This window comes from Phyllobates terribilis, unplaced genomic scaffold (assembly GCF_046119375.1).
Source record: "Phyllobates terribilis strain yellow unplaced genomic scaffold, ASM4611937v1 Scaffold_1__5_contigs__length_1240528914, whole genome shotgun sequence".
NCBI lineage: Eukaryota > Metazoa > Chordata > Amphibia > Anura > Dendrobatidae > Phyllobates > Phyllobates terribilis.
Window position 1 is genome coordinate 939,540,760 of NW_027362761.1, and position 26,579 is coordinate 939,567,338.

Consider the following 26,579-nt stretch of genomic DNA (forward strand, 5'->3'; position numbering starts at 1 on the left):
CAGTTATGGGCCCCAATATATAGAAAGGATATAAATGAGCTTGAAAAGGTACAAAGGAGGGCAACAAAATTAATAAGGGAATGGAGGGACTGCAATACCCAGAGAGGTTGGCAAAACTAGAACTATTCAGCCTGGAAAAGAGAAGGTTGAGGGGGGACATAATAAATGTGTACAAATATGTTAGGGGACAGTATAGAGATCTTGCCCGGGATTTGTTCAAAAGGAAGGATATTACGGTAACAAGAGGGCACTCACTGAGACTGGAAGAGAAAAGGTTTCAGCACCAGCATAGGAAGGGGTTCTTTACGGTAAGAGCAGTGAGAATATGGAATTCACTGAGTGAGGAGAGGGTAATGTCAGATTCACTACACCAGTTCAAGCGGGGACTGGATGCATTTCTAGATACCAGGCAGATTTCAGCATATACTTAAAAATAAAATAAAATAGTAGGTTGATACAGGGATTTATTCTGACTGCTGGTTTCAGAGTCGGGAGGGAATTTTTCCTCAGGTGAAGATTGGCCAAATCATTTGGGGTTTTTGCCCTCCTCTGGATCAACTTTAGCAATTACAGAACTAACAGGTCGAACTTGATGGACGCAAGTCTTTATTCGGCTTTACAAACTATGTTACTATGTTACTATTATAGTATATTTGGATGCTTTTTAATGATTCAGTTTTTAAATAAATAGATTTTTAATATTTTGTATTTCACCCTGGGTGTACGTTGATGTTCACGAGGAGACGTTATTCTTGCTCCTAGTGTAGGCCATTAATTAGTTGTATCAACAGTTTGTCTGTGTTTATATCCTATAAACCCTTGTGAGAATTTTAGAAAAAAATGGCATAAAACTTGGAAAGGAGCAGTATTAGGCTAAGCTCCTTAAAGTCCCCAGCTTCATGGCAATAAGGAGAGCATTGTACATACTTGACTACACTAATGAAGAATTACAGGATCTGTCCTTGAAATAATTACAATGCAGTAAATCTGCTATTACTACTCCACATACCGTGTAACATTGGACATTTTATGTTTTATCAGAGGCAGGTGTTATTTGCCTCTCCTTGGTGTGGCACCAGGTACTGTGTTTTTCTCCCACTGCCCGCATCTCCCTCTATTCTTCTGCAATCAAGACCAGGCCATATAGCCCGGCTAAGGAGGGGGTCACTACCTGAGTATTGGGATATTTAGATAGTTGCCATCCACTCTACTGCTGTGAACTTGCCATCCTGGTCTGTCTTGAACATACAGATAAATCCAGCTCTGCTACATTGCCCGGTAACTCTGCTTTATCACTTAGCAAGTTCTGTTACTTTGGACTCTGCTACATACTCAGCTCTGCTGTCTGCTACATCGTTGAGTAACTCTGCTATATTGATGGATCATTTCTATTATAAATTCTATTCTTCTTATCCTTTGAGTCAACCCACTGTGCCAGTTCTGCATGAGACTCTCTGACAAACTCAGCTCTGCTACAAGACCTAGCAAACGCTTTTATACTACTGCACCAGTTTAGCATTGAATTCATCTCTGAGTTACTTCTGCTTCTTCGCTGGGCCTGATCTGCCTCTAAACCTCTTGTATTGCTAAGCTCTGCTATTCCAGTTCTTCATTCTTGTGTCTACCTTGCTCGCAAATAGCAGCACTTCTAACCAAGATGCCGTTCTGGCATTATAGCCTCCATGGTTCCAACTGAAGCGTACTGCTGTACCTTAGCCATCTGTCCATGCAACATAACAACATAACATCAGGACCAAGTGCTTCGAGGATCTACCTCACCAGGTGAGATATATCAGGGAGTCCGCAGCACCTATAAATCTGTACTGCAGTCTCTGATTCAGTGTAGGCTAGCTTATGAATCTTGAGGAAACTCCCATTAAATGCAATATGTGACACTAACATTTTAATCCTGGTTCGACACTTAAATAAGACGAGAAAATTAAAAAATTCAACTTTTGATCTGATATAAGGCGAAACGAAACATAGAGAAATCACTAGTTAAAACGACAACAGATAGAACAGAAAGGCTCATATTAAAATGCTGCAACGCTTCATTATATAATGAGGTTCATTATAGCCTCTGCTTAAATGAGACATATTTTGTTGTAGCAAAACCTACATTCTTGTCTTCAGTGTCATGTATCCAAATGGTAGGTGTGAGGTTCAGAAAGCAGTTCTCTAATGTGTAGGTGGAGGTTACTTATATAAAGGAAGGAGTCCACAGATAATTACATTCCTTTCATTCAACATACCTTTTTTCTTTCTTGATTTCCCTGAGTGTTATTGCACAGATAAAACCAATTAAAGCTTCATTACAATAAGGATGAAGACAGTGAAATATACTTAGGATAACTTAACCTTGAAAATGAATATTCAAAAGGGAATCTACCGTCAGATTTCACAATATAAACTGCATACATTTTCCAATATATTTTATATCTGATAAGGAAGGCTGATGTACTTATTGTGAAAATCTACAGTACAGACCAAAAGTTTGGACACACCTTCTCATTTAAATATTTTTCTGTATTTTCATGACTATGAAAATTGTACATTCACACTGAAGGCATCAAAACTATGAATTAACACATGTGGAATTATATACTTAACAAAAAAGTGTGAAACAACTGAAAATATGTCTTATATTCTAGGTTCTTCAAAGTAGCCACCTTTTGCTTTGATGACTGCTTTGCACACTCTTGGCATTCTCTTGATAAGCTTCAAGAGGTAGTCACCGGAAATGGTTTTCACTTCACAGGTGTGCCCTGTCAGGTTTAATAAGTGGGATTTCTTGCCTTATAAATGGTTTTGGGACCATCAGTTGTGTTGTGCAGAAGTCTGGTGGATACACAGCTAATAGTCCTACTGAATAGACTGTTAGAATTTGTATTATGGCAAGAAAAAAGCAGCTAAGCAAAGAAAAACGAGTGGCCATCATTACTTTAAGAAATGAAGGTCAGTCATTGCGAAAAATTGGGAAGACTTTGAAAGTGTCCCCAAGTGCAGTTGCTAAAACCATCAAGTGCTACAAAGAAACTGGCTCACATGAGGACCGCCCCAGGAAAGGAAGACCAAGAGTCACCTCTGCTTCTGAGGATAAGTTTATCCAAGTCACCAGCCTCAGAAATCGCAGGTTAACAGCAGCTCAGATTAGAGACCAGGTCAATGCCACACAGAGTTCTAGCAGACACATCTCTACAACAACTGTTAAGAGGAGACTTTGTGCAGCAGGCCTTCATGGTAAAATAGCTGCTAGGAAACCACTGCTAAGGACAGGCAACAAGCAGCAGAGACTTGTTTGGGCTAAAGAACACAAGGAATGGACATTAGACCAGTGGAAATCTGTGCTTTGGTCTGATGAGTCCAAATTTGAGATCTTTGGTTCCTACCACCTTGTCTATGTGCGACGCAGAAAATGTGAACGGATGGACTCTACATGCCTGGTTCCCACCGTGAAGCATGGAGGAGGAGGTGTGATGGTGTGGGGGTGCTTTGCTGGTGACACTGTTGGGGATTTATTCAAAATTGAAGGCATACTGAACCAGCATGGCTACCACAGCATCTTGCAGCGGCATACTATTCCATCTGGTTTGCGTTTAGTTGGACCATCATTTATTTTTCAACAGGACAATGACCCCAAACACACCTTCAGGCTGTGTAAGGGTTATTTGACCAAGAAGGAGAGTGATGGGGTGCTACGCCAGATGACCTGGCCTCCCCAGTCACCAGACATGAACCCAATCGAGATGGTTTGGGATGAGCTGGACCGCAGAGTGAAGGCAAAAGGGCCAACAAGTGCTAAGCATCTCTGGGAACTCCTTCAAGATTGTTGGAAGACCATTTCCGGCGACTACGTCTTGAAGCTCATCAAGAGAATGCCAAGAGTGTTCAAAGCAGTCATCAAAGCAAAAGGTGGCTACTTTGAAGAACCTAAAATATAACACATATTTTCAGTTATTTCACACTTTTTTGTTAAGTATATACAGTGCCTACAAGTAGTATTCAACCCCCTGCAGATTTAGCTGGTTTGATAAGATGCAAATAAGTTAGAGCCTTCAAACTGCAAACGAGTGTAGGTTTTATGAACAGAAGCATAAATCTTACAAACCAAAAAGTTATGTTGCTCAGTTGAATTTTATTAAATTTTAAATATAAAAGTGTGGGTCAATAATTATACAACCCCTATGTTTAATATTTTGTGGAATAACCCTTGTTTGCAATTACAGCTAATAATCGTCTTTTATAAGACCTGATCAGGCCGGCACAGGTCTGTGGAGTTATCTTGGCCCACTCCTCCATGCAGATCTTCTCCAAGTTATCTAGGTTCTTTGGGTGTCTCATGTGGACTTTATTCTTGAGCTCCTTCCACAAGTTTTCAATTGGGTTAAGGTCAGGACACTGACTAGGCCACTCCAACACCTTGACTTTTTCCCTCTTGAACCAGGCCTTGGTTTTCTTGGCTGTGTGCTTTGGGTCGTTGTCTTGTTGGAAGATGAAATTATGACCCATCTTAAGATCCTTGATGGAGGAGCGGAGGTTCTTGGCCAAAATCTCCAGGTAGGCCGTGCTATCCATCTTCACATGGATGCGGACCAGATGGCCAGGCCCCTTGGCAGAGAAACAGCCCCACAGCATGATCCTGCCACCACCATGCTTGACTGTAGGGATGGTATTCTTGGGGTCGTATGCAGTGCCATCCAGTCTCCAAACGTCACGTGTGTGGTTGGCACCAAAGATCTCGATCTTGGTCTCATCAGACCATAGAACCTTGAACCAGTCTGTCTCAGAGTCCTCCAAGTGATCATGAGCAAACTGTAGACGAGCCTTGACATGACGCTTTGAAAGTAAAGGTACCTTACGGGCTCGTCTGGAACGGAGACCATTGCGGTGGAGTACGTTACTTATGGTATTGACTGAAACCAATGTCCCCACTGCCATGAGATCTTCCCGGAGCTCCTTCCTTGTTGTCCTTGGGTTAGCCTTGACTCTTCGGACAAGCTTGGCCTCGGCACGGGAGGACACTTTCAAAGGCTGTCCTGGCCGTGGAAGGCTAACAGTAGTTCCATAAGCCTTCCACTTACGGATGATGCTCCCAACAGTGGAGACAGGTAGGCCCAACTCCTTGGAAAGGGTTTTGTACCCCTTGCCAGCCTTGTGACCCTCCACGATCTTGTCTCTGATGGCCTTGGAATGCTCCTTTGTCTTTCCCATGTTGACCATGTCTGAGTGCTGTTCACAAGTTTGGGGAGGGTCTTAAATAGTCAGAAAAGGCTGGCAAAAGAGATCTTTAATCCACACATGTGAAGCTCATTATTCTTGGTGCCTGAACTACTTCTTAATACTTTAGGGGGACCAAACAGAATTCTTGTGGTTTGAGGGGTTGAATAATAAATGACACTCTGAATTAACTTTTAACGTTTAAAAAAAAAAAAAAAAAAAATTAGCTGCAGTGCATTTCCCACTTCCAGGCTGATCTACAGTACAAATGTCACAATGCCAAGTTAATTCCGCATGTGTCAACCAGCTAAATCTGCAGGGGGTTGAATACTACTTGTAGGCACTGTAATTCCACATGTGTTAATTCATAGTTTTGATGCTTTCAGTGTGAATGTACAATTTTCATAGTCATGAAAATTCAGAAAAATCTTTAAATGAGAAGGTGTGTCCAAACTTTTGGTCTGTACTGTATGTCTGAATGGCTGCATAATCCTTTATTCAAAGTTTTCCTGCCTGATAACAAGAATTTTAATATCAGGCTGTAAAACTTGGAAAAAAAGGATTATACAGCCATTCTGACGTGGAATTTTTTTAACAGTAAATAAACCAGTCACCTCAGGTCTAAGACATCTTATTTTAATTATGAAGCCAGTTTACATTGTGTAATCTGGTGTCAGATTCGCTTTAAACACTGTATATAAATCGGTAAGATGTATTTTCTAAAATGATATGGCTTTATGTCTCAGGCAAAGCATTGTTTAGGTTACCTGTCTGGCAGCACACAGGGTGCTTATTAATATTATTATTAATATGAAAGGGGTTTTCCCGGGCACTAAAATAAAAAGAAAAGAATTGATCTGTCACTGTACTGAGTACCCAAACTTCGCAGTTGCTTTTACTGTTCTTTCTGTAGCTCCCCTTCAGTCCTCTGTATCTTTCATTGTGATCCATAAATATTTACATTCTGAACTTCATGCCAGATCTTATTTTGTGCTACTAGACTACATTTCCCATTAGGTAATAGGCTCTGGTTTCTCTCTCCCACAGCTCACACGTTCCTATCCCGACTTCCCGCTTTACCTACAAAGCACCATCCTCAGACGCTCATGCAGTCTAAAGATGGATCATTTCCTGCATATACAGTTTCTCCCTCCTATCACACTTAGTTTGTACTTTCTGAGACTCTCCTCCAGTCAGTTATATTACAGGGTAAGACATTAGCACCATACAGGATCAGTGCACTATAATTAGTCATATAATATATACAAGGGCTTGGCCTCTAGTTTATTAGTCCCTTTCATAGGAACTAACTACCTTAGAGGAGTTCTTTTGTAAACACTTCGCTTTCCCAAATCCTTTTGTAATTGGAGCTGTTCTCCTTGTCACATGATCTCTGGCAGAGAATCCACTGACTTCCTGTGATGTCATGTCAATTTCTTACTGACTTCCTGGCTATGGAATCTGAAGTGACACCACAATCATGTGCGTTTTATGTTATATGGGGGAGCTCTAGCAGCAGAGCTCACTCAATTCTTCTGTGCATATGGCTCTAGACACAGCTCTCTCATCTTCATGCACATTTCTCCCTCCTGAGCTCTCCCATGTATCTGTATGTACTGTATTTACATGTACACACACCCTGCTCTATACCCTGTGTTGTAATTATACACCATGCTGTATTCCCTTAATTATATACATACATTCATATATCTCTCTCCATTCATCCATCCTATTACAGTAGGACATGATTAGTCAATTAGTCAATAAGAGGGAGTAGGAGATGACATATATTTCCAGGCCAGACCTGGTGTTCTGGTGCTTTGTGTTATGTCTATGCACTATATTACTGATTTGCCTGAAGCAGTGTCCTAGACACGACGTTATGCTGATGCTGTGCATGAAGCTGAGCGTACAATGGGAGGGCTTTTGGTGGAGTTACAGGGAGTGTGCTGACTGTTGGCTTCTAGCAAACTATTTGGGCTGAGGTGAAATGTAGTCAGAAGAGAGCAGAGGATCCTGAAGGGTAAGTGATGGCTGTGAGTAACAAAGCTGATGCCAGGAGACATAAAAATTGCAGGAAAAGGTATATAAGGTTGTTTAGTGCCATTTTTTTAGACATGTGTGGCAAAACCAGTAACTGAGTTAGGGTAGTGGACAACCTTTTTTATTTATTATAATGTAAACTAGCACTCTGGAACGTCCAGCTCAATTTCTTTTGGCCAAAGTCACCAGTTCATAAGATTACTCACTATCTGTAAAGCCTGTACTGCCTCTATGGGTTTGGCTCTTCCTCCTCTCACTGAGGATTACTGACCATGCCCTCCATGACATCAATGTTCAAAGCACACCACAGAGCCCTGCCTTCTGTGTACAGGGTTGTGCTTGACGGACAGGCTACAGTCCATTCAAAGCACAGACAATCTCTGCTTTGTGCTTTGAATGGACTGTAGCAGGACGTAAGGAGCTGGAGGTCACATCACCAACTATGAAGGCTAAGGAACAGAATTTTAGCAGCAAGTTAATCATGAAGATTCTTAATTTCACATAGACTTTACAATGTTTTAATAAGGTGTTCTACGTTTTGATGAACCATGCCTCTATATTTTACAGTAATAGGGATGGAACAGATTCCTATGAATCTCTGGGGAAACAAATTGTATGAATCCAAATGAAATTGAAGGTTCATGGAGGTGCAATATAAGCTCATTGATTTCTATAGGTACCAAATTATGAGTCTGTAACCGCATTATTAATACGGCCATTTTACTGAAATGTCTCAGAAATAGGTTTCTGCTGTATGATAGAGAAATATACTTGACTTAGCAGGTCTCATATAATAATATTGGCATATACATTATACAGTAGATAGATGTATATAGTAAAGCCTTTGTGCTGAATGTCTACAAGAATGAAAGTTTTACAGTAAGTTCTCAACACAAGGACATTAAAGATGTTGCTCTTCATTTGTGATTTATGGTGTAACTTGTCCTACTTTACCTGAAAATTTTCGGAACCAGTATGGCTTCTTGTCCCAGATGATAAAAAGATAGTAAGCAGGAACTCCAGTTAGGGTAATGGCAAAGCCGATCCCTGTGTTTATGGGGTCTGAATATAGCGACAAAGTGACCATAAACAAGCAGGTGAAGGAAAATAATGCTGGTATAAAGATTGGCACCTGAAAAAAGCAAAAATAATGGCTAAATACATAACCAATAGTACAATGCTCTGTTATAAAGACCTACTTACCGTTATGTCATACATGTTGGGTTTCAGATTTATAACTAAGGCAAAACACTGATCTATTGCTCAATTTTAGCTTTTTGTTTTTTATTTCTTAGAAATACATAAAAAATAGAGTGACTAATATTGATAATTGCTTCCACATAATGAATTATCTGCACTCTTAATCATGTTATAAACTTTTTTATTTTCAAGCTGCAAGCAGTTAACAAGAATGGAAATCACACCCTTAACAAGCCCGAAAAGCACATAAAATTATGAGTAGTATAAGCGAGACTGAAGCTAAAACTATGTAAATATAATTCAAAGTAATTCTAGCATAAATAAGCAAGCTTTCTGGTAAACTAAGTTGGCATGCTTTTGAAATATTAGCTGAGAGTATCATCATTCACACGCAAGTTTTGAACCACTGACGTACCGCGACGAAAGCTTGGATGAGAATATGCTAATATGCTGCTTTCAACCATCTTACACTAGAACATTTTATGACCCGGCAACGGCCATAAATCATTAAAAAAATATATATATTCATAAATAAAACCTACTGCTACTTTCTTATAAAGGCCTATAAAGAAATAATCTGTTTATTTCCAAGCCAGAACCAAAGACCCGATGATACAATGCAAACTTTTTTTTGCAGGTAGCCGAAGTTACAGAGCCATTTCCTAGAAATGGTTAGCCATGTTGTCTACTGCAGCTTAAACATAGAGACAGCTGTATATTAGTTGGCAATACACAGTCTTCCTCAACATCCCCTGACGCTGAAAGCGTCTGTGCGGCATATCAAGATTAATGTCAGTCAGACCCAGAGGTGAGTGTACCTTGAAAGGGCGATGCATCTCAGGTCGTTTGTACCGTAGATAAATGAGTCCAAGAACAGCCAGGCCAATAAAAAGCCACCGAGCGAAGCTGAGGAAATTCAGAAGGCTGTAGATATCCCCCGTGAAAAGCATTACCATTGTTAGTGGATACTGCAAAAGAAGAGATTATTTTTTATAGAATCATTACGCTCTAGTAGAAAGGATTATCCACATCTGTGTGTTTACTAAAAATGCTTATCTATAAATCAGTTTTGGCTTATAGGCCATGTTCCCCTTTATTTATGGTCTTAGGGTATTATTAGCAGATTAGTACAGAACGTGAATTACCTTGTGGAAATCTGTTATTACGAAACGATATGTGTTTACGTGAAGCTCCACCTTGGAAGCTACTTTAACTTTTATTATAGGGTAAAAGACATTAGATAAGGAATTTGACTTGTTAAAGGCAGCTGTCCCTCAGCAGAAGATAGGTACTTTCATGTGACAGTATTTTGGTCAGTAATTTTTGTACATACACCTCTTTTTGAATAAAACACATTAAAGCAGGTCGGTCTTTAAATAATGGCAACATAGTATACAAGTAAATTGCAAACAGCAGAAAAAAAATAATATACTTATTGGCTAATAGTAGCTAATAAAAAAAGAGGAATAATAATGAGTCCCTTGTATTAAAGTAGCTACTCCAGCGACATTTCTATTCCCTAATACTTTATGAGTATGTGTGTAGTGTAGTGTATATGTGTTAAAATTGCTGTCTTCTCCAGTTCCCAGTGCCTCTGAACTGTTGACCTCTATAGAGCTTTTCTGGCACACACCGCGATAAGAGAGTAGGGCATTATTATTATTATTATTTATTTTTAGAGCACTATTGATTCCACAGTGCTTTACATGAGGAGGGGTTACATACCAAGATACAAGTATAAATTAGATAGAACAAACTAACAATCACAGACTGGTATAGAAGGGTAGCGGACCCTCCTTTTGTGAGCTGACAGTCTACAGTAGCTGTTTTCCAAATGTAAGTCTATGAGATTCAAAGCAAGGCTGGTAGACTAATGGCACACTCAGATATCTGCTTTTCATGTACAAGTTCTATTTATGCTTTTCAGGGATAGTACTTGTACCTAGTATTGTCTTTGGGCAATTTCACATCTCCATTCTTTTTTTATGGACTGAATGGTTCACACAAAAACATTTAGAGTCGCAAAGTCTATGGGTCCGTGAAAAAATTAGACAATACTGAGGTGACGTTTTAGTGCTGTCCAGTTTTCATGGACTGCTAGACATGAGAAAGTTGAGAAACTTTTCATAGCCAATCTGGGAAACTTGGACCAAACTCAGATGACACTCTGGTGAAATGCTGAACAAAATCACTGATAGAGCTAGGACTGTAGGAAAAAAAACAGATATCCGAATGAGCCCTTACACTGATACAGCAACTTGCAGCCCACACATAAGCCGCTGTGTGAGCCGGCTAGTCTCAGTTGCAGTCACATGGTTCTGAAGGGGACCAGAGTGGCACTAGGAACCTAAGAAGATGGTGATCAGGAAGTATTTTAACACATATACACTACTCTGACAGAGTTGACAACTTGACATTATACTTTTTCTGGACAGTTTATCAAAAAATCACCAACAGACAATATTTTTTATGGACACATTGCAAACCATAATAAATCATTATGATTATAAGTAATCCATGTCTGCAGCCCAGAATTCTGATATGAAGACATCGGCTGCATCCACTCTAAACTGTAAAATGATGATAATCACAGTCAAAATAAGCTGTATAAGTTTCTTCAGCTTCAAAACATCAGATGCCTCAAGTTTTTTTTTTATGGACAGGAAAAAAAGTGCCCTATCTTTACAGACTGTCCTTGAATTCTGGATGGTTGGCAGCCTTGTACACCGCAGAAATATTCATAAGCGTTTATCCAATAAAACTTTTGCTAGGAGAACTACTGTAATGAAAGCTTATACATCGTGTGGTGACTTTAGCGATAACTAAATGCTAATGATACAATATGTTTTTTACAACTTATGAATCTGAAAGGCTGATGCACATAAATAATAGCAACATAGTAAATAGATAAATCCCAAACAGCATAAAAAATAATACACTTATTGGCTAATAGTATCTAATAAAGAAAATACTCTAATAAAGAAAAAACAGGAATAATTATTAGTCCTTTGTCCTCCAATGACAATTCTATTCCCTAATCTTTTGTGAATATGTCTGTAGTGGAATGCATATTTATTAACATTGCTGTGTTCTCCAGTTCTCAGTGTAGCGCCCATCTGAATCTTTGCCCTCTGTGGAGCTTTTGTAGCACACAGAGTTTAGTACAGGGATGTCAAACTCAAATACACAAAGGGCAAAAATGAAAAAGTTGAACAAAGTCACGGGCCAACCAGTATACAGTATAATGAGTCCCACATAGTCCTCCATACAGAATAATGGGCCCCACATAGTCCTCCATACAGAATAATGGGACCCACTTAGTCCTCCATACAGTATAATGGGCTCCACATAGTCCTCCATACAGTATAATGGGCTCAACATAGTATTCCGTACAGAATAATGGCCCCACATAGTCCTCCATACAGAATAATGGGCTCAACATAGTCCTCAATACAGTATAATGGGCCCAACATAGTCCTCCATACAGTATAATGGGCCCAACATAGTTCTCTGTACAGAATAATGGCCCCACATAGTCCTCCATACAGTATAATGGACCCCACATAGTCGTCTATACAGTATAATAGGCCCCACATAGTCCTTCATACAGTATAATGGGCCCAACATAGTCCTCCAAACAAATAATGGGTCTCATATAGTCCTCCATACAGAATAATGGCCCCTCGTAGTGGTGGTGGTTTAGGTGTCGAGGATCAAATAAAACCAGCGGTGCTGGGGAAGAAGATGGCTAATAGGTTGGAGGAGTTTTTAAACTAGAGACGGGGGGGGGGGGGAAACCAAGGAAATAGGTGGGATGTGAGGCAAGGAAGGGGGAAGGGGAGAAGTGAATATAATGAGGGTGGAGAGGGGGGTGGGGATAGTACAGTTAGATCGTTAGAGAAGAATAGGATGCTAAATAACCCCAAAGTTTTATCTTGCATGCTGACCAACGCAAGAAGCCTGACCAATAAGGCGGATGAGCTGCAGGCGCTTATATCGGAGGAGAGGTATGACATCGTAGGTATAACAGAGACTTGGCTAGATGATAGCTACGACTGGGCGGTAAATTTATTAGATTATAGTTTATTTAGAAGGGACCGGAAACAGGGGAAAGGCGGAGGAGTCTGCTTATATGTAAAGTCATGTCTAAAACCCAGACTAAGGGAAGATATAGGAGAGGGAGAAGAGGGGGTCGAGTCCATGTGGGTAGAGATAGAGGGAACTAAAATAATAATAAAATATTACTGGGGGTCTGCTATAAGCCACCAAATATAACTGAGGAGAATGAGAATCTGCTATTAGGACAAATAGACAAAGTAGCAAAACATAATGAAGTGATTGTAATGGGGGATTTCAACTACCCGGATATTGACTGGGAAACAGAAACCTGTAGATCTCAGAAAGGAAAAAGGTTCTTGACAAATATTAAGGATAATTATCTCTCCCAACTAGTGCAGGAACCAACGAGAGGGAAGGCCGTGTTGGACTTAATATTAACTAATAGGCCTGATAGAATAACTGAGGTACAGATAGGGGGGCACCTAGGTAATAGCGACCATAATATTATCGACTTCAAAATGCCCTTCAGTAGGGTTATCAATAAGGGAACAACAAAAACATTAAACTTTAGGAGGGCGAAGTTTGATCAGCTGAAAGAGAGCCTTCAACTTATTTACTGGGACAAAGTTCTTAATCAAAGGAATACGAATAGTAAATGGGAAACCTTCAAAAGAATTCTGAATACTCAGTGCGAGAGATATATACCGTATGGGAATAAAAGGGCCAGAAATAAGAGGAAACCAATATGGTTGAACAAGAACGTAAAAGGGGCGTTAAATAGCAAAAAAGAGGCATTCAAGAGATTAAAACAGGAAAACAGTAAGGAGGCACTAATGTGTTACAAGGAAAAAACGAGAACCTGCAAAAAACAAATAAAAATAGCGAAGGAGGAAACAGAGAAACGTATTGCTAGGGAAAGTAGATCAAATCCCAAACTGTTCTTTACGTATATAAATAGTAAAAGGATTAAATCGGATAATATTGGACCGATAAAAAGTGAGGAAGGCAAAATCATAGAGAAAGATGAGGATAAAACTAATCTATTAAATAATTTATTTTCGACAACTTTCACAAAGGAAATAGAACTAACAGGAGAAATGAGAAGTGACAAGCTTAATCCTCCACTAAGTATGACAAATCTAACCCAAGCTGGGGTACAGAAACGCCTCAGTAACATTAAAATAAACAAATCACCAGGACCTGATGGCATACACCCACGGGTACTAAGGGAACTAAGTAATGTGATAGACAGACCGTTATATCTTATATTTAAGGACTCTGTTGAGACTGGGTCTGTGCCACTTGATTGGCGACAGGCGAATGTAGTGCCAATATTCAAAAAGGGAGCGAAAAGTGACGTCGGAAACTATCGGCCTGTGAGTCTGACATCCGTTGTGGGCAAAATTTTTGAAAGCTTCATTAAAGAGGCAATTACGGAGCATCTTGATGCTAATAATCTTTTAATCCCGAACCAACATGGATTCATGAGGAATCGCTCCTGCCAAACAAACCTGATTGACTTCTACGAGGAGGTTAGCTCTCGAGTAGATCAGGGGGAACCAGTGGATGTCGTGTATCTCGACTAGAGATGAGCGTTGTTCTACTCGAACTGTTCGCCAATCTCAAATTCGAGCTGTTTTGGGCGGTGTTCGAGCCGTTCGGCGAACACGAACAATTTGAGAAAAATTCGGCTGTTCGAGGTTATGTTCGATAACTGTTCGTGCACCAAAATCATAACTGGATTTTTTCTCAGTAATGATGAAAATTAATGTTAATACGCAGTTTGAGTGTACAGCGGGGTGGCGGGAGGGGCAGGGGATGGATCTCTGCAGCAACAATGAAGATCTCCATTTTTTTTTCTCTTTCCCGCATTTGCAGTGGGGAGGTGCAATCTGTCAGCCTATCAGCAGCGCACACACGGAGCGAAGTGCTTTTTTTCACACAAGCAAGGGCATGTGTCATTGGCAGTGTATGTCACATGTCCTTGCCCTATAAGACCAAGCCATTTTCCCCGTCGCCACCATTTTCTCACTGCTGCAGCTGCGTGTTAGACGGCACCGCTGTTGCTGTGTGCGCTATACCTTGTTAATTTCAAGCCAATTTTCGCACAAATATACAGATAGCTTGGGAGTAGGGAATAGTTGTGATTGCAGTCCTTTTAAGGACTAGGTTACAGCATTTCCTACGACTTTTATCAGGGAGGTCTGTGCTCTTAAATAGATAGGTTGTGGGAGTAAAGACTAATTGTAATTGGAGTCCTTTTCAGGACTAGGTTACATGAGTTCCTATCAGTTTTTGCCAGGCAGGTCTGTGCCAGTGCTGTGCAAGTTTTTTTCACAGCATTTGGCTGAATCTAGCAAAGCTAATCCTTTTTGGCCTATTGCAGAGTGTGTTAGTCAGTGGAGTAGCCTATCTGTGTTGCAAGATATAACACCTGTGTATAGAATACCAATTTTTTTACTGCACCTAGTGAAGTAAAATCTTTTGGGCATAGCATCATTCTATTAGTCCATCTATACTGACCTCCATCAGGTTGCAAACTGAATATAATTTTTTTATGCATCTAGCTCTGAAAAAATATTTGGGCTTCTAGCAGTGTGTGGGACTTGGTCTATTAGTCCATCTATACTGACCTCCATCAGGTTGCAAATTAAAAATATTTTTTTTCTTCATTTAGCTCTGAAAAAATATTTGGGCTTCTAGCAGTGTGTGGGACTTGTTCTATTAGTCCTTCTATACTGACCTCCAGCAGGTTGCAAATTGAATATAATTTTTTTCTGCATCTAGCTCTGAAAAAATAGTTGGGCTTCTAGCGGTGTGTGGGACTTGGTCTATTAGTCCATCTATACTGACCTCCATCAGGTTGCAAATTAAAAATATTTTTTTTCTGCATCTAGCTCTGAAAAAATATTTGGGCTTCTAGCAGTGTGTGGGACTTGGTCTATTAGTCCATCTATACTGACCTCCATCAGGTTGCAAATTAAAAATAATTTTTTTCTGCATCTAGCTCTGAAAAAATATTTGGGCTTCTAGCGGTGTGTGGGACTTGGTCTATTAGTCCATCTATACTGACCTCCATCAGGTTGCAAATTAAAAATAATTTTTTTCTGCATCTAGCTCTGAAAAAATATTTGGGCTTCTAGCAGTGTGTGGGACTTGGTCTATTAGTCCATCTATACTGACCTCCATCAGGTTGCAAATTAAAAATAATTTTTTTCTTCATTTATCTCTGAAAAAATATTTGGGCTTCTAGCAGTGTGTGGGACTTGTTCTATTAGTCCTTCTATACTGACCTCCAGCAGGTTGCAAATTGAATATAATTTTTTTCTGCATCTAGCTCTGAAAAAATAGTTGGGCTTCTAGCGGTGTGTGGGACTTGGTCTATTAGTCCATCTATACTGACCTCCATCAGGTTGCAAATTAAAAATAATTTTTTTCTGCATCTAGCTCTGAAAAAATATTTGGGCTTCTAGCAGTGTGTGGGACTTGGTCTATTAGTCCATCTATACTGACCTGCATCAGGTTGCAAATTAAAAATAATTTTTATCTGCATCTCCAGTACCTCTGAAAAAATATTTGGGCTTCTAGCAGTGTGTGGGACTATTTGTATTAGTCCATCTATACTGACCTCCATCAGGTTGCAAATTCAAATTAATTTTTTTCTGCATCTAACCCAGCCAATAGTTTTGGCCTAATACCACAGTTTGGCCACTCAGCTCTGCTCGGTTACCATCCATTGTTTTTTTGTGCAAACAACTCCAGAGTTGTGAATTAGTTAACCACCAAAATGAGTGGAAAAAGGCCTGCTGCTGGTGAAAAGGGGAATAGGCGTGTTGGGAAGGGGAAAAAAGGTTGTGTCCGTGGGGTAGGTGTTAAAGCAACAGTACATCTGCAGAAGAAAGACCATCTTCCAGCCAAACTAAAATGTCTACTTCTTTTAGCGGACAATGTGATAAGATCCCTTTCTTACGGCCACGCCAATCGCTACAAATTCCAGATGAGGCACAAAAACAGCAGGTGCTTCAACGGATATCAAGTGCTCCTTTAAGTGGGCTCTCCTCCACATCAACTTCAACATCACAAATACTCCAGTCCTCAAAGGTGTCACCCAAATCGCACTTGCTTCCTCACAGCTCCCAAATCTCCAGCTGCCCGTCTGAGTATGAGGTAGAACAGATGGTTGAGTCTGCAGAGACCTTGATTACATTTCTGTTGTGCGAGGTTGGGGGGAGAGGACAGAGGAAGGAAGCATGATTGCTACCTCGCCACCAACACAACAGGGACTTGGTGCTCCTGGATGCGCAACAAACATGAGTGCCTTCTTGCTGCACTACCTGCAACATGACCCTCGAATTGTGAGAATTAGAAATAATCCTGACTACTGGGTTGCCACACTGTTAGATCCCCGGTACAAAAATAAATTTGCAGAAATTATTCCTGCCATAGAAAGGGATGCACGCATGCAGGAGTATCAGCAGAGACTGTTGCAGAATCTTACATGTGCTTTTCCACAAAATACCAGTGGTGCACGTAGTGAATCTCACAGTTCCAACTTGCCAACCGTGGGACCGTCAAGTGTTCAGCACTCAAACCGTAACAGAACCACAGTATCTGCTGGTAACATCAATTTTGCGGAATCATTTCACCACTTTTTTAGCCCATCCTTTGCAAGGCCACAGGAGACAAGAAGTCTGACACATAGTCAACGCCTAGAGACGATGGTACAGGAGTATCTCCAAGTAAACATTGAAGCCACGACTGTGTCACTGGACCCTTGCTCTTTTTGGGCTTCCAATCTGGATAAATGGCCGGAGCTAGCCACTTACGCCTTGGAGATCTTGTCATGCCCCGCAGCCAGCGTTCTGTCTGAACGTGTGTTCAGCGCTGCTGGTGGTGTGCTGACAGATAAGCGCACGCGGCTCTCCACTGATAATGTAGACAGACTCACGTTCATAAAGATGAACAAATCATGGATCCGAAACGACTTTTCCACCCCTGTGTCATCCTGGGGAGAGTAAAAGCTTGATGATTGGTTAAAATCACCCTACCAACCGTTTTAAGCTTTCAAATTACTAATCATGTTTATCTGTATCTTGACTGGAAAATAATTTGGGCTTTGTAGCAGTGTGCAGCACTGATCCTATTAGGCCATCTATACTAAAGCTTCACCAGATTTAAAATTAAAAATAATTTTTAGCTGCATCTAGCCCGGAAAATAATTTTGGGGCTCCGAGATGCGCAAGGCACATAAGTGCCTTCTTGCTGCACTACCTGCAACATGACCCTCATATTGTCAGAATTCGAAGTAATCATGACTACTGGGTTGCCACACTCTTAGATCCCCCAAACTTTTCGATCAACCTTTTCATTTTAATAAAGACCAAAAAAATGGTCATTTTTGAAATTATAAGCATTAGCAGGTTGTTAGAAACTGAAATCAAACAGTTTTCAACTCAAAACTTTATTCTAGGTGATGTTACATTTTCACATAGGACCCCTTGTTCGAAAGGAGCTTCTGAACTCTCTCGTCCATTGAATTTGTCAGGTTTTGGATGGTTTCTGCTTCAATTGTTTTGCATGAGGACAGAATACCCTCCCAGAGCTGTTGCTTAGATGTGAACTGCCTCCCGCCATCATAGACACTCCTTTTAATGATGCTCCAAAGGTTCTGAATGGGGTAGAGGTCAGGGGAGCATGGGGGTCACACCATAAGTTTGTCCCCTTTTATGCCCATATCAGCCAGAGATGCAGATGTTTTATGTGCAGCATGAGATGGTGCATTATCATGCAGAAAAATGATCTTGCTGTGAAATACACGGTTCTTCTTCTTGAACCATGGCAGGAAGTGCTGTTTGAGAAAATCCACATACATTATGGAGTTCATCTTTAGCGCCTTCAGGGATCCTAAAGGGGCCGACAATCTCTCTCCCCATGATTCCAGCCCACAACATTACTCCACCTCCTCCTTGTTGGCACTGTAGCCGTGTTTGCGTGGGGTGTCCATCAACCAGCCATCCTCCACTCCATCCATCTGGACCATCGAGCGCTGCACGGCACTCATCCGTGAACAAAACAGTTTTGAAATCAGTCTTCAGGTAATGTTTGGCCCACTGGAGCCGTTTCTGCTTGTGTGAAGTGGATAGAGGAGGTCGACAGGATGGCGCATGCACAGCTGCAAACCTCTGAAGGACCCTGCATCTTGTTGTTCGGGGGACGTTGGAGGCACAAGCAGCTTCAAAAACTTGTCTGCTGCTATGACAAGGCTTTTTTGCCGCTGCTCTTTCAACCTGACGTAATTGCCTGTAGGAAAGAGTCCTCAATTTGCCCTTATCAGCACGCACACGTGTGTACTGTGAATCAGCTACATACTTCTTGATTGCCAAGACACTTCATCCTGATCATCGCACAATGTTGATTGTAGTCATGCCTTGACCTAAACACTCCACAATTTGTTGCTTCTCAGCAGCCGACACATCCTTTTTCTTTCCCATTTTGGCAGAAAATGTAGGCTGCTTAATAATGTGAGAGAGCCTTCTTAAGTAGTCTTGCCTTTCATTGGACACACCTGCCAAACTAATTAGCACAGGTGTCTGCAATTGCTTACAGTGATATAAAGAGCCCTGACACACATCACCATCAATGAGTTTAACTGACAAACAAACAAATTCTTCCCTTATCACTCCTAAACACTTTTTGTATAATAATTTGGAACGCAGTGTACATGTGCTTTTCCACAAAACACCAGTGGTTCACGTAGTGAATCTTACAGTTCTAACTTGCCAACCGTGGTCTGTATGGAGTTGTTCAATAAAGGGCCCAAAATTAAGATAACATAGATGGGAGAGGTCTCTATGAATAGGAATTCCTAAGTATTTGATACCCTGTGAGGGCCAGGCAAAGGGAAAGTTGGACTGGATGGAATCCTATATGGATTTGGGGAGGGAGACATCGAGGGCCTCAGACTTCGCTGCATTGATTTTAAAATTTGACCATGTAACAAAGTGATCTATTTCAGCCATAACAGCATGGATGGATATATGTGATTGAGTGATATATACTAGGACATCATCAGCAAATAGAGAGCACTTGTACTCGGTGCCTCCCACCTCAATCCACCTAATATTGGGGTTATGGCGAATTGATGAGAGCAGGTGCTCCGTCACTAGGATGTATAAGAGAGGGGACAGAGGACATCACTGCCTTGTCCCATTGGTGATTGTGAAAGGTGATGAAAATGTTCTGACGCACCCCCTGGGCCTTGGGACACCCGGAGCCGGACCCTTTTTGGTGGATGCTGGTGGTTGTAGTCTTCGTGGCGGCGACCCAGTTCCGTGGCTCAGGGCGGTCAAACCAGTGGCGGAACTATTTATGTGGTTTTCATGTTTAAATGTCCGACTACGCCACCCGTGGATTGCGGTCAGAGTGAACCGCCGCTACAGGGCAGACCACTGAGGCTGGTGTTGTGGGTGCAGCAGAGCGTAGCATAACTCCCCACGGGAGGAGTATAGCCTCAGGGCAGTGTATGCGGAGGATGGGGGTGATGGTGCAGGGCAGCAGCAGTAACGACACGGAGTCAGTGATGCAGTTCAGGGCCTTTACTCACAGTTCTTATTATCCAGACCACGTCTGCAGGTAACGGCTGCCCACGTCGTACTGTGCTCACCAGGTGAGGGGCTCAGACAACTCCCAGATAACTTTGGAGCACTTCACAGGACCCCCTTTGTGTGTCCTTTGTCTGGCCTTTCTTACCAACACTTCTGTCCGGCTGCCTCGGGCCTCCTCTTGGTAAACTTGGCGCCAGTTTCCCTGACCCTAAGTGGTGCCTTCCTAGCGGGTGTAGCGAGGGGCTGCGCCACATAAAATGTCAGAGCCTCCGGTTTCTAGCTGAGGGTCGTTTCCTGCCTCCACTAGTTCGGGGACCGGTCTCCCCCTTTGGCCTGACCCCTCCACGCAGGTGGATTCGGGCGTGCGGTGGCGACTCGCCCGTCCGCACCCCTGGGATCCCTTCATTCCTCGTTCCTGGAGCCTTCTCCGCTCCTCTTCCTTCCTTCTCCCTCTTCCAGGCCTGGGCCTCTGTTACTAGGCCTGTCTCCGGAGCAGAGCTCATGCAGAGCCCCTGCTCCCTGCCACTTCTGCTCAGACTTCTCTGCACTGAACTAAGATGGTGCCCACCTTTTATACTCCCTTCTCAATGCACCCAGGAACTGCTTCCTCCCTGCTCCTGCACTACAGGGTTCCCCTTCCTCAGTGTTCCCTCCCCCCACTCCAGCCAGGGACAGGGACTGTCGTGCCCATCTCAGGGGCATATTGGTCGCCCTGCCCCACGGCAATGTGGTGTAATGCATGCAGGTGTCGGGTCCTGATCCACACTCCATCCTTACCTGAGAGTGAGATATCACACTTCTGGGTGAGGTGCAATACGTCTGTAGCAACCGAGCCCTCAGGGTGCTACAGTTCCATTTATCTTCAGCCTAGGTGACGTATTGCGATACAGGGCCGTGATTTTGGCTATAAAAGGGTCCCCTAGACCCCTACCCCAAGCTTTTTAAGAGAATCATATATGGCGTGCCAGGAGACTCTATGGAATGCTTTCTCAGCATCCAACGAGAGTATCTAATTACAAATTTTTAACTGCATCTAGCCCAGGAAATACTTTGTGCCTAGTAGCAGTGTCTGCTAGTGAGCGGATTATCCCAGCTGTTAAGCAAGCTGCACCACCTGTAGTTTAGACACTTAATTTTTTCAAAGGAAATGCTTCGGGACCATGGGATACTTAGTGAAGAGCATCAGGAGGCACCCCAAGGCATAGGGGCTCGGACTGGCAGTAGGATGCCATGCGGTGGACAGCCGAGCTCGATCCTTATAAAAGCTTTTTAACTGCAGCAGCTTTAGTGGACGCTACTGGAGCTGGAATTACCGCGGCTGCTGGCATGAGACTTGCCCTCCAATAGATCCTTGTAAATGGATTTAAAGTGTATTCATTCAAATTAGAGAGACAATTTAAATTAAAAAGCTTAGAGCTGCCTCCACCACAGGGGGGCTCGCTCGACCCACCAGCGGACAGGCACCAGTATTGGGAGAGGGGGGCTGGCCGTCAGGGTTCACCGCGGCTCTGGCACAAACCCGGCGACACGGAGGTGGCACGGGCAGGAGCGGACTGGCCGTGTCGGCTTCTCACTTTTTGGATTTTAGAAGGGCATGACATGCCTATATCTGTGTCTCCCCCTCCTTTTACTCCTCCACCTCTTTTATTTTCGCATGACTATATGTACTTGTCACTTTTCCATGTGTTAGTTATGTCTTCTGAGCAGTTTGTCAGCTTTTGGACACCTTTGAAGGTGTTTTCTATGTGTTTCTATGTGTTTTTGTTTGCCTGCCATTGGTTTTAACGGTGTTCGAAGGTGTTCGACGAACAGTTCGACGAACAGTTCGGCGAACACACGGGTGTTCGACGAACCGAACCGAACTCGAACACTACGGGGGTGGCTCAACACTAATCTCGACTTCTCAAAAGCGTTCGATAGCGTGCCACATAATAGGTTGGTATACAAAATGAGAATGATGGGGCTGGGGGAAAATGTCTGCAAGTGGGTAGCTAACTGGCTAAAGGATAGAAGGCAGAGGGTGGTTATAAATGGAATATACTCAGATTGGGTAAGCATCACTAGTGGGGTACCACAGGGGTCTGTACTACGCCCAATGTTATTTAATATCTTTATTAACGACATAGTCAACGGGATAAATAGTAAAATATCAATATTTGCAGATGACACAAAGTTATGTAAAACAATTAATACAAAAGAGGACAGTGCAGACCTACAGAGGGATTTGGATAAGCTGGGTAGGTGGAGCATTAAATGGCAAATGAGGTTTAACGAGGAGAAATGTAAGGTCATACATATGGGAAGGAAAAATGGAAGTCACCAGTACTCACTGAATGGGAAATCATTGGGGAATTCAGAGATGGAGAAGGACTTGGGCATCTTGATTGATAGCAAACTAAATTGGAGTGCCCAAAGTCAGGCCGCTGCTGTAAGGGCAAACAGGGTAATGGGATGTATCAGAAGAGGTATAGCTGCAAAGGATGAGAACATTGTTCTTCCACTGTACAAAGCACTGGTCAGACCACACTTGGAATACTGTGCTCAGTTATGGGCCCCAATATATAGAAAGGATATAAATGAGCTTGAAAAGGTACAAAGGAGGGCAACAAAATTAATAAAGGGAATGGAGGGACTGCAATACCCAGAGGGGTTGGCAAAACTAGGACTATTCAGCCTGGAAAAGAGAAGGTTGAGGGGGGACATAATAAATGTGTACAAATATGTTAGGGGACAGTATAGAGATCTTGCCCGGGATTTGTTCAAAAGGAGGGATATTACGGTAACAAGAGGGCATTCACTAAGACTGGAAGAGAAAAGGTTTCAGCACCAGCATAGGAATGGGTTCTTTACGGTAAGAGCAGTGAGAATATGGAATTCACTGAGTGAGGAGACGGTAATGTCGGATTCACTACACCAGTTCAAGCGGGGACTGGATGCATTTCTAGATACCAGGCAGATTTCAGCATATACTTAAAAATAAAATAAAATAGTAGGTTGATACAAGGATTTATTCTGACTGCTGGTTTCAGAGTCGGGAGGGAATTTTTCCTCAGGTGAAGATTGGCCAAATCATTTGGGGTTTTTGCCCTCCTCTGGATCAACTTTAGCAATTACAGAACTAACAGGTCGAACTTGATGGACGCAAGTCTTTATTCGGCTTTACAAACTATGTTACACCTTGCGGGCCAGATTTAGCCCATGGGGCAGAGTTTGACATGTATGGTCTAGTATGTGCGGCAGTAGCTGTTTTCTCAATGAAAGTCTATGAGATTCAGTATAAGGCCAGTAGACTAAGAGCTCATTCAGATCTCTGCTTTTCATGTACAAGTTCTATCTACGTTTTACACGGATAGAACTTGTACCTAGTATAGTCTATGGGGCAGTTCACATGTCTGTTCTTTTTTTTGTGGACTGAGTAGTTTGTACAAAAAGGTTTGTCACCTATAAGATATCCAGCAGTTAGTGCGTCAGCTTTGGTAGCTTTTTTAACCCTGCGTTATTTACAGGTGACAGTGGCACCGGGAAGAAGTCCCAGTAATATTATGATGATGCTTCTGTAGGTTCGCATTTAACGGTCATACACGCATTTTAACAGTGAAGACTCAGTAATGTAAAATGAATGTAAAATGAATTAGAATGAAAGGTAATCATAATGACAGATATAGCAGGACTGAAAGCGCCATGTAATGGTTTATTTGAGCAACTTCATGTTCTGAGCTAAACTTTTAGGTCCAAATTTTGACAAAAATTTGTACATCAGGTATAAATATGTAAGGGACCTATACTGAAGTGAAGAGTGAAAAAGATATAGACAGTCAGTTTCACAATCGTGCATTTACCACTTTCCAGTGGCTTAGCATGATTACCTGCGGTCCTGTTGTAAACCATAGATTGCACGTGCTGCGGTCATGATGAGTTGAGTGAAATGACAAACTCAATCTTACTCTACTGATTTACTGAGGGAAAACTGTCATCCAATGTGCTGAGCTGATGTAGCAGGGCTGTCATTTAGAGAAACTAATAAAGCTCTGCAATGTCTTTGTCACATATTAAAGATGGTGGATTTTAATTTGTACTATTCATGGCCTGCAATATATTCTTTGTTTGGTTTCAAGCAGTTTTGTAAAAGTAAATGAATAGGTTAATGAATGGCCACAGATTGGGCAGGCATTAAGTTTTATCCTATTGATCAATAACAAGCAGTGATCTAATCTAGTGCATTAGACTGTCTGTGCTGGGGTAGAGATAGCCTTAAAACCTGACCTTTCATAGTCCCTGAGTAGTGGAGATGAGAAGCACTCAGCTCCAGCAATAAAAGCTGCCGAGATACTACAATAACAATGAAAGATGGGAAACAATATATATCTGTACATAATTCAACAGAGACATGGAGCTGTTCATTCAGCACCACCATGGAATCACATTGACGGATCAACCAATTATTGCAATCTCTTATATGGAAACCTGTCGACAGCTAACAATGAATCAGTTTCCCAAATTAACCAACCAAGAAAATACAAGAAGAGCCCAAAATAGCAAGTTACATGTATGTTTCGTATTTATTAATTTATTCCATATCTATATCTAGATAGCTGGATATTTTATAAGAAAATGGAAAAGCACCAGTTATGCACACATGGGTGCAAAGCCTCCCAGACAATGATTCTGTTGTCCTATATTATACATTCAATAAGAAAAATTTTTTGGAGTGCTGCCTTCTTTTCTTATAGAATAGATAGCTAGATAGATATAGATAATGCATCAATGTCCAAAATATTTAAATGGAATCTGTTATCAGGTTTTTGCTATTTAAGCTAAGAGCATGATGTAGAGGCTCTGATTCCAGTGATGTGTCACTTTCTGGGCTGCTTGTTGTAGTTTCAATAAAAATAAGTGTTTTATCAGTAGGACATTATCACTAAAGGACTAGTAGTCTTGTGCCATAACCCCGCCCTCACCACTTACAGTGCCTACAAGTAGTATTCAACCCCCTGCAGATTTAGCTGGTTGACACATGCGGAATTAACTTGGCATTGTGACATTTGTACTGTAGATCAGCCTGGAAGAGGGAAATGCACTGCAGCAAATTTTTTTTTTTTTTTTTTTAAACGTTAAAAGTTAATTCAGAGTGTCATTTATTATTCAACCCCTCAAACCACAAGAATTCTGTTTGGTCCCCCTAAAGTATTAAGAAGTAGTTCAGGCACCAAGAATAATGAGCTTCACATGTGTGGATTAAAGATCTCTTTTGCCAGCCTTTTCTGACTATTTAAGACCCTCCCCAAACTTGTGAACAGCACTCAGACATGGTCAACATGGGAAAGACAAAGGAGCATTCCAAGGCCATCAGAGACAAGATCGTGGAGGGTCACAAGGCTGGCAAGGGGTACAAAACCCTTTCCAAGGAGTTGGGCCTACCTGTCTCCACTGTTGGGAGCATCATCCGTAAGTGGAAGGCTTATGGAACTACTGTTAGCCTTCCACGGCCTGGAGAGCCTTTGAAAGTGTCCTCCCGTGCCAAGGCCAGGCTTGTCCGAAGAGTCAAGGCTAACCCAAGGACAACAAGGAAGGAGCTCCGGGAAGATCTCATGGCAGTGGGGACATTGGTTTCAGTCAATAGCATAAGTAACGTACTCCACCGCAATGGTCTCCGTTCCAGACGAGCCTGTATGGTACCTTTACTTTCAAAGTGTCATGTCAAGGCTCGTCTACAGTTTGCTCATGATCACTTGGAGAACTCTGAGACAGACTGGTTCAAGGTTCTATGGTCTGATGAGACCAAGATCGAGATCTTTGGTGCCAACCACACACGTGACGTTTGGAGACTGGATGGCACTGCATACGACCCCAAGAATACCATCCCTACAGTCAAGCATGGTGGTGGCAGCATCATGCTGTGGGGCTGTTTCTCAGCCAAGGGGCCTGGCCATCTGGTCCGCATCCATGGGAAGATGGATAGCACGGCCTACCTGGAGATTTTGGCCAAGAACCTCCGCTCCTCCATCAAGGATCTTAAGATGGGTCATAATTTCATCTTCCAACAAGACAACGACCCAAAGCACACAGCCAAGAAAACCAAGGCCTGGTTCAAGAGGGAAAAAGACAAGGTGTTGGAGTGGCCTAGTCAGTCTCCTGACCTTAACCCAATTGAAAACTTGTGGAAGGAGCTCAAGAATAAAGTCCACATGAGACACCCAAAGAACCTAGATAACTTGGAGAAGATCTGCATGGAGGAGTGGGCCAAGATAACTCCACAGACCTGTGCCGGCCTGATCAGGTCTTATAAAAGACGATTATTAGCTGTAATTGCAAACAAGGGTTATTCCACAAAATATTAAACATAGGGGTTGTATAATAATTGACCCACACTTTTATGTTTAAAATTTAATAAAATTCAACGGAGCAACATAACTTTTTGGTTTGTAAGATTTATGCTTCTGTTCATAAAACCTCTCG

General features: G+C 41.9%; 1 protein-coding gene across 1 annotated transcript in view; it reads right to left on the reverse strand.

Moving 5' to 3' along the window:
- SLC7A11 (solute carrier family 7 member 11) overlaps positions 1–26,579 on the reverse strand; it is a 314,366-nt gene that overhangs the window by 48,782 nt on the left and 239,005 nt on the right. The window contains exons 10-11 of the mRNA XM_073641718.1: positions 9,279–9,428; positions 8,215–8,392 (exon numbers count right to left, since the gene is read on the reverse strand). Of these exons, the coding sequence (XP_073497819.1) occupies positions 8,215–8,392; positions 9,279–9,428 (328 nt within the window). The remainder of the gene's footprint in view (positions 1–8,214; positions 8,393–9,278; positions 9,429–26,579) is intronic.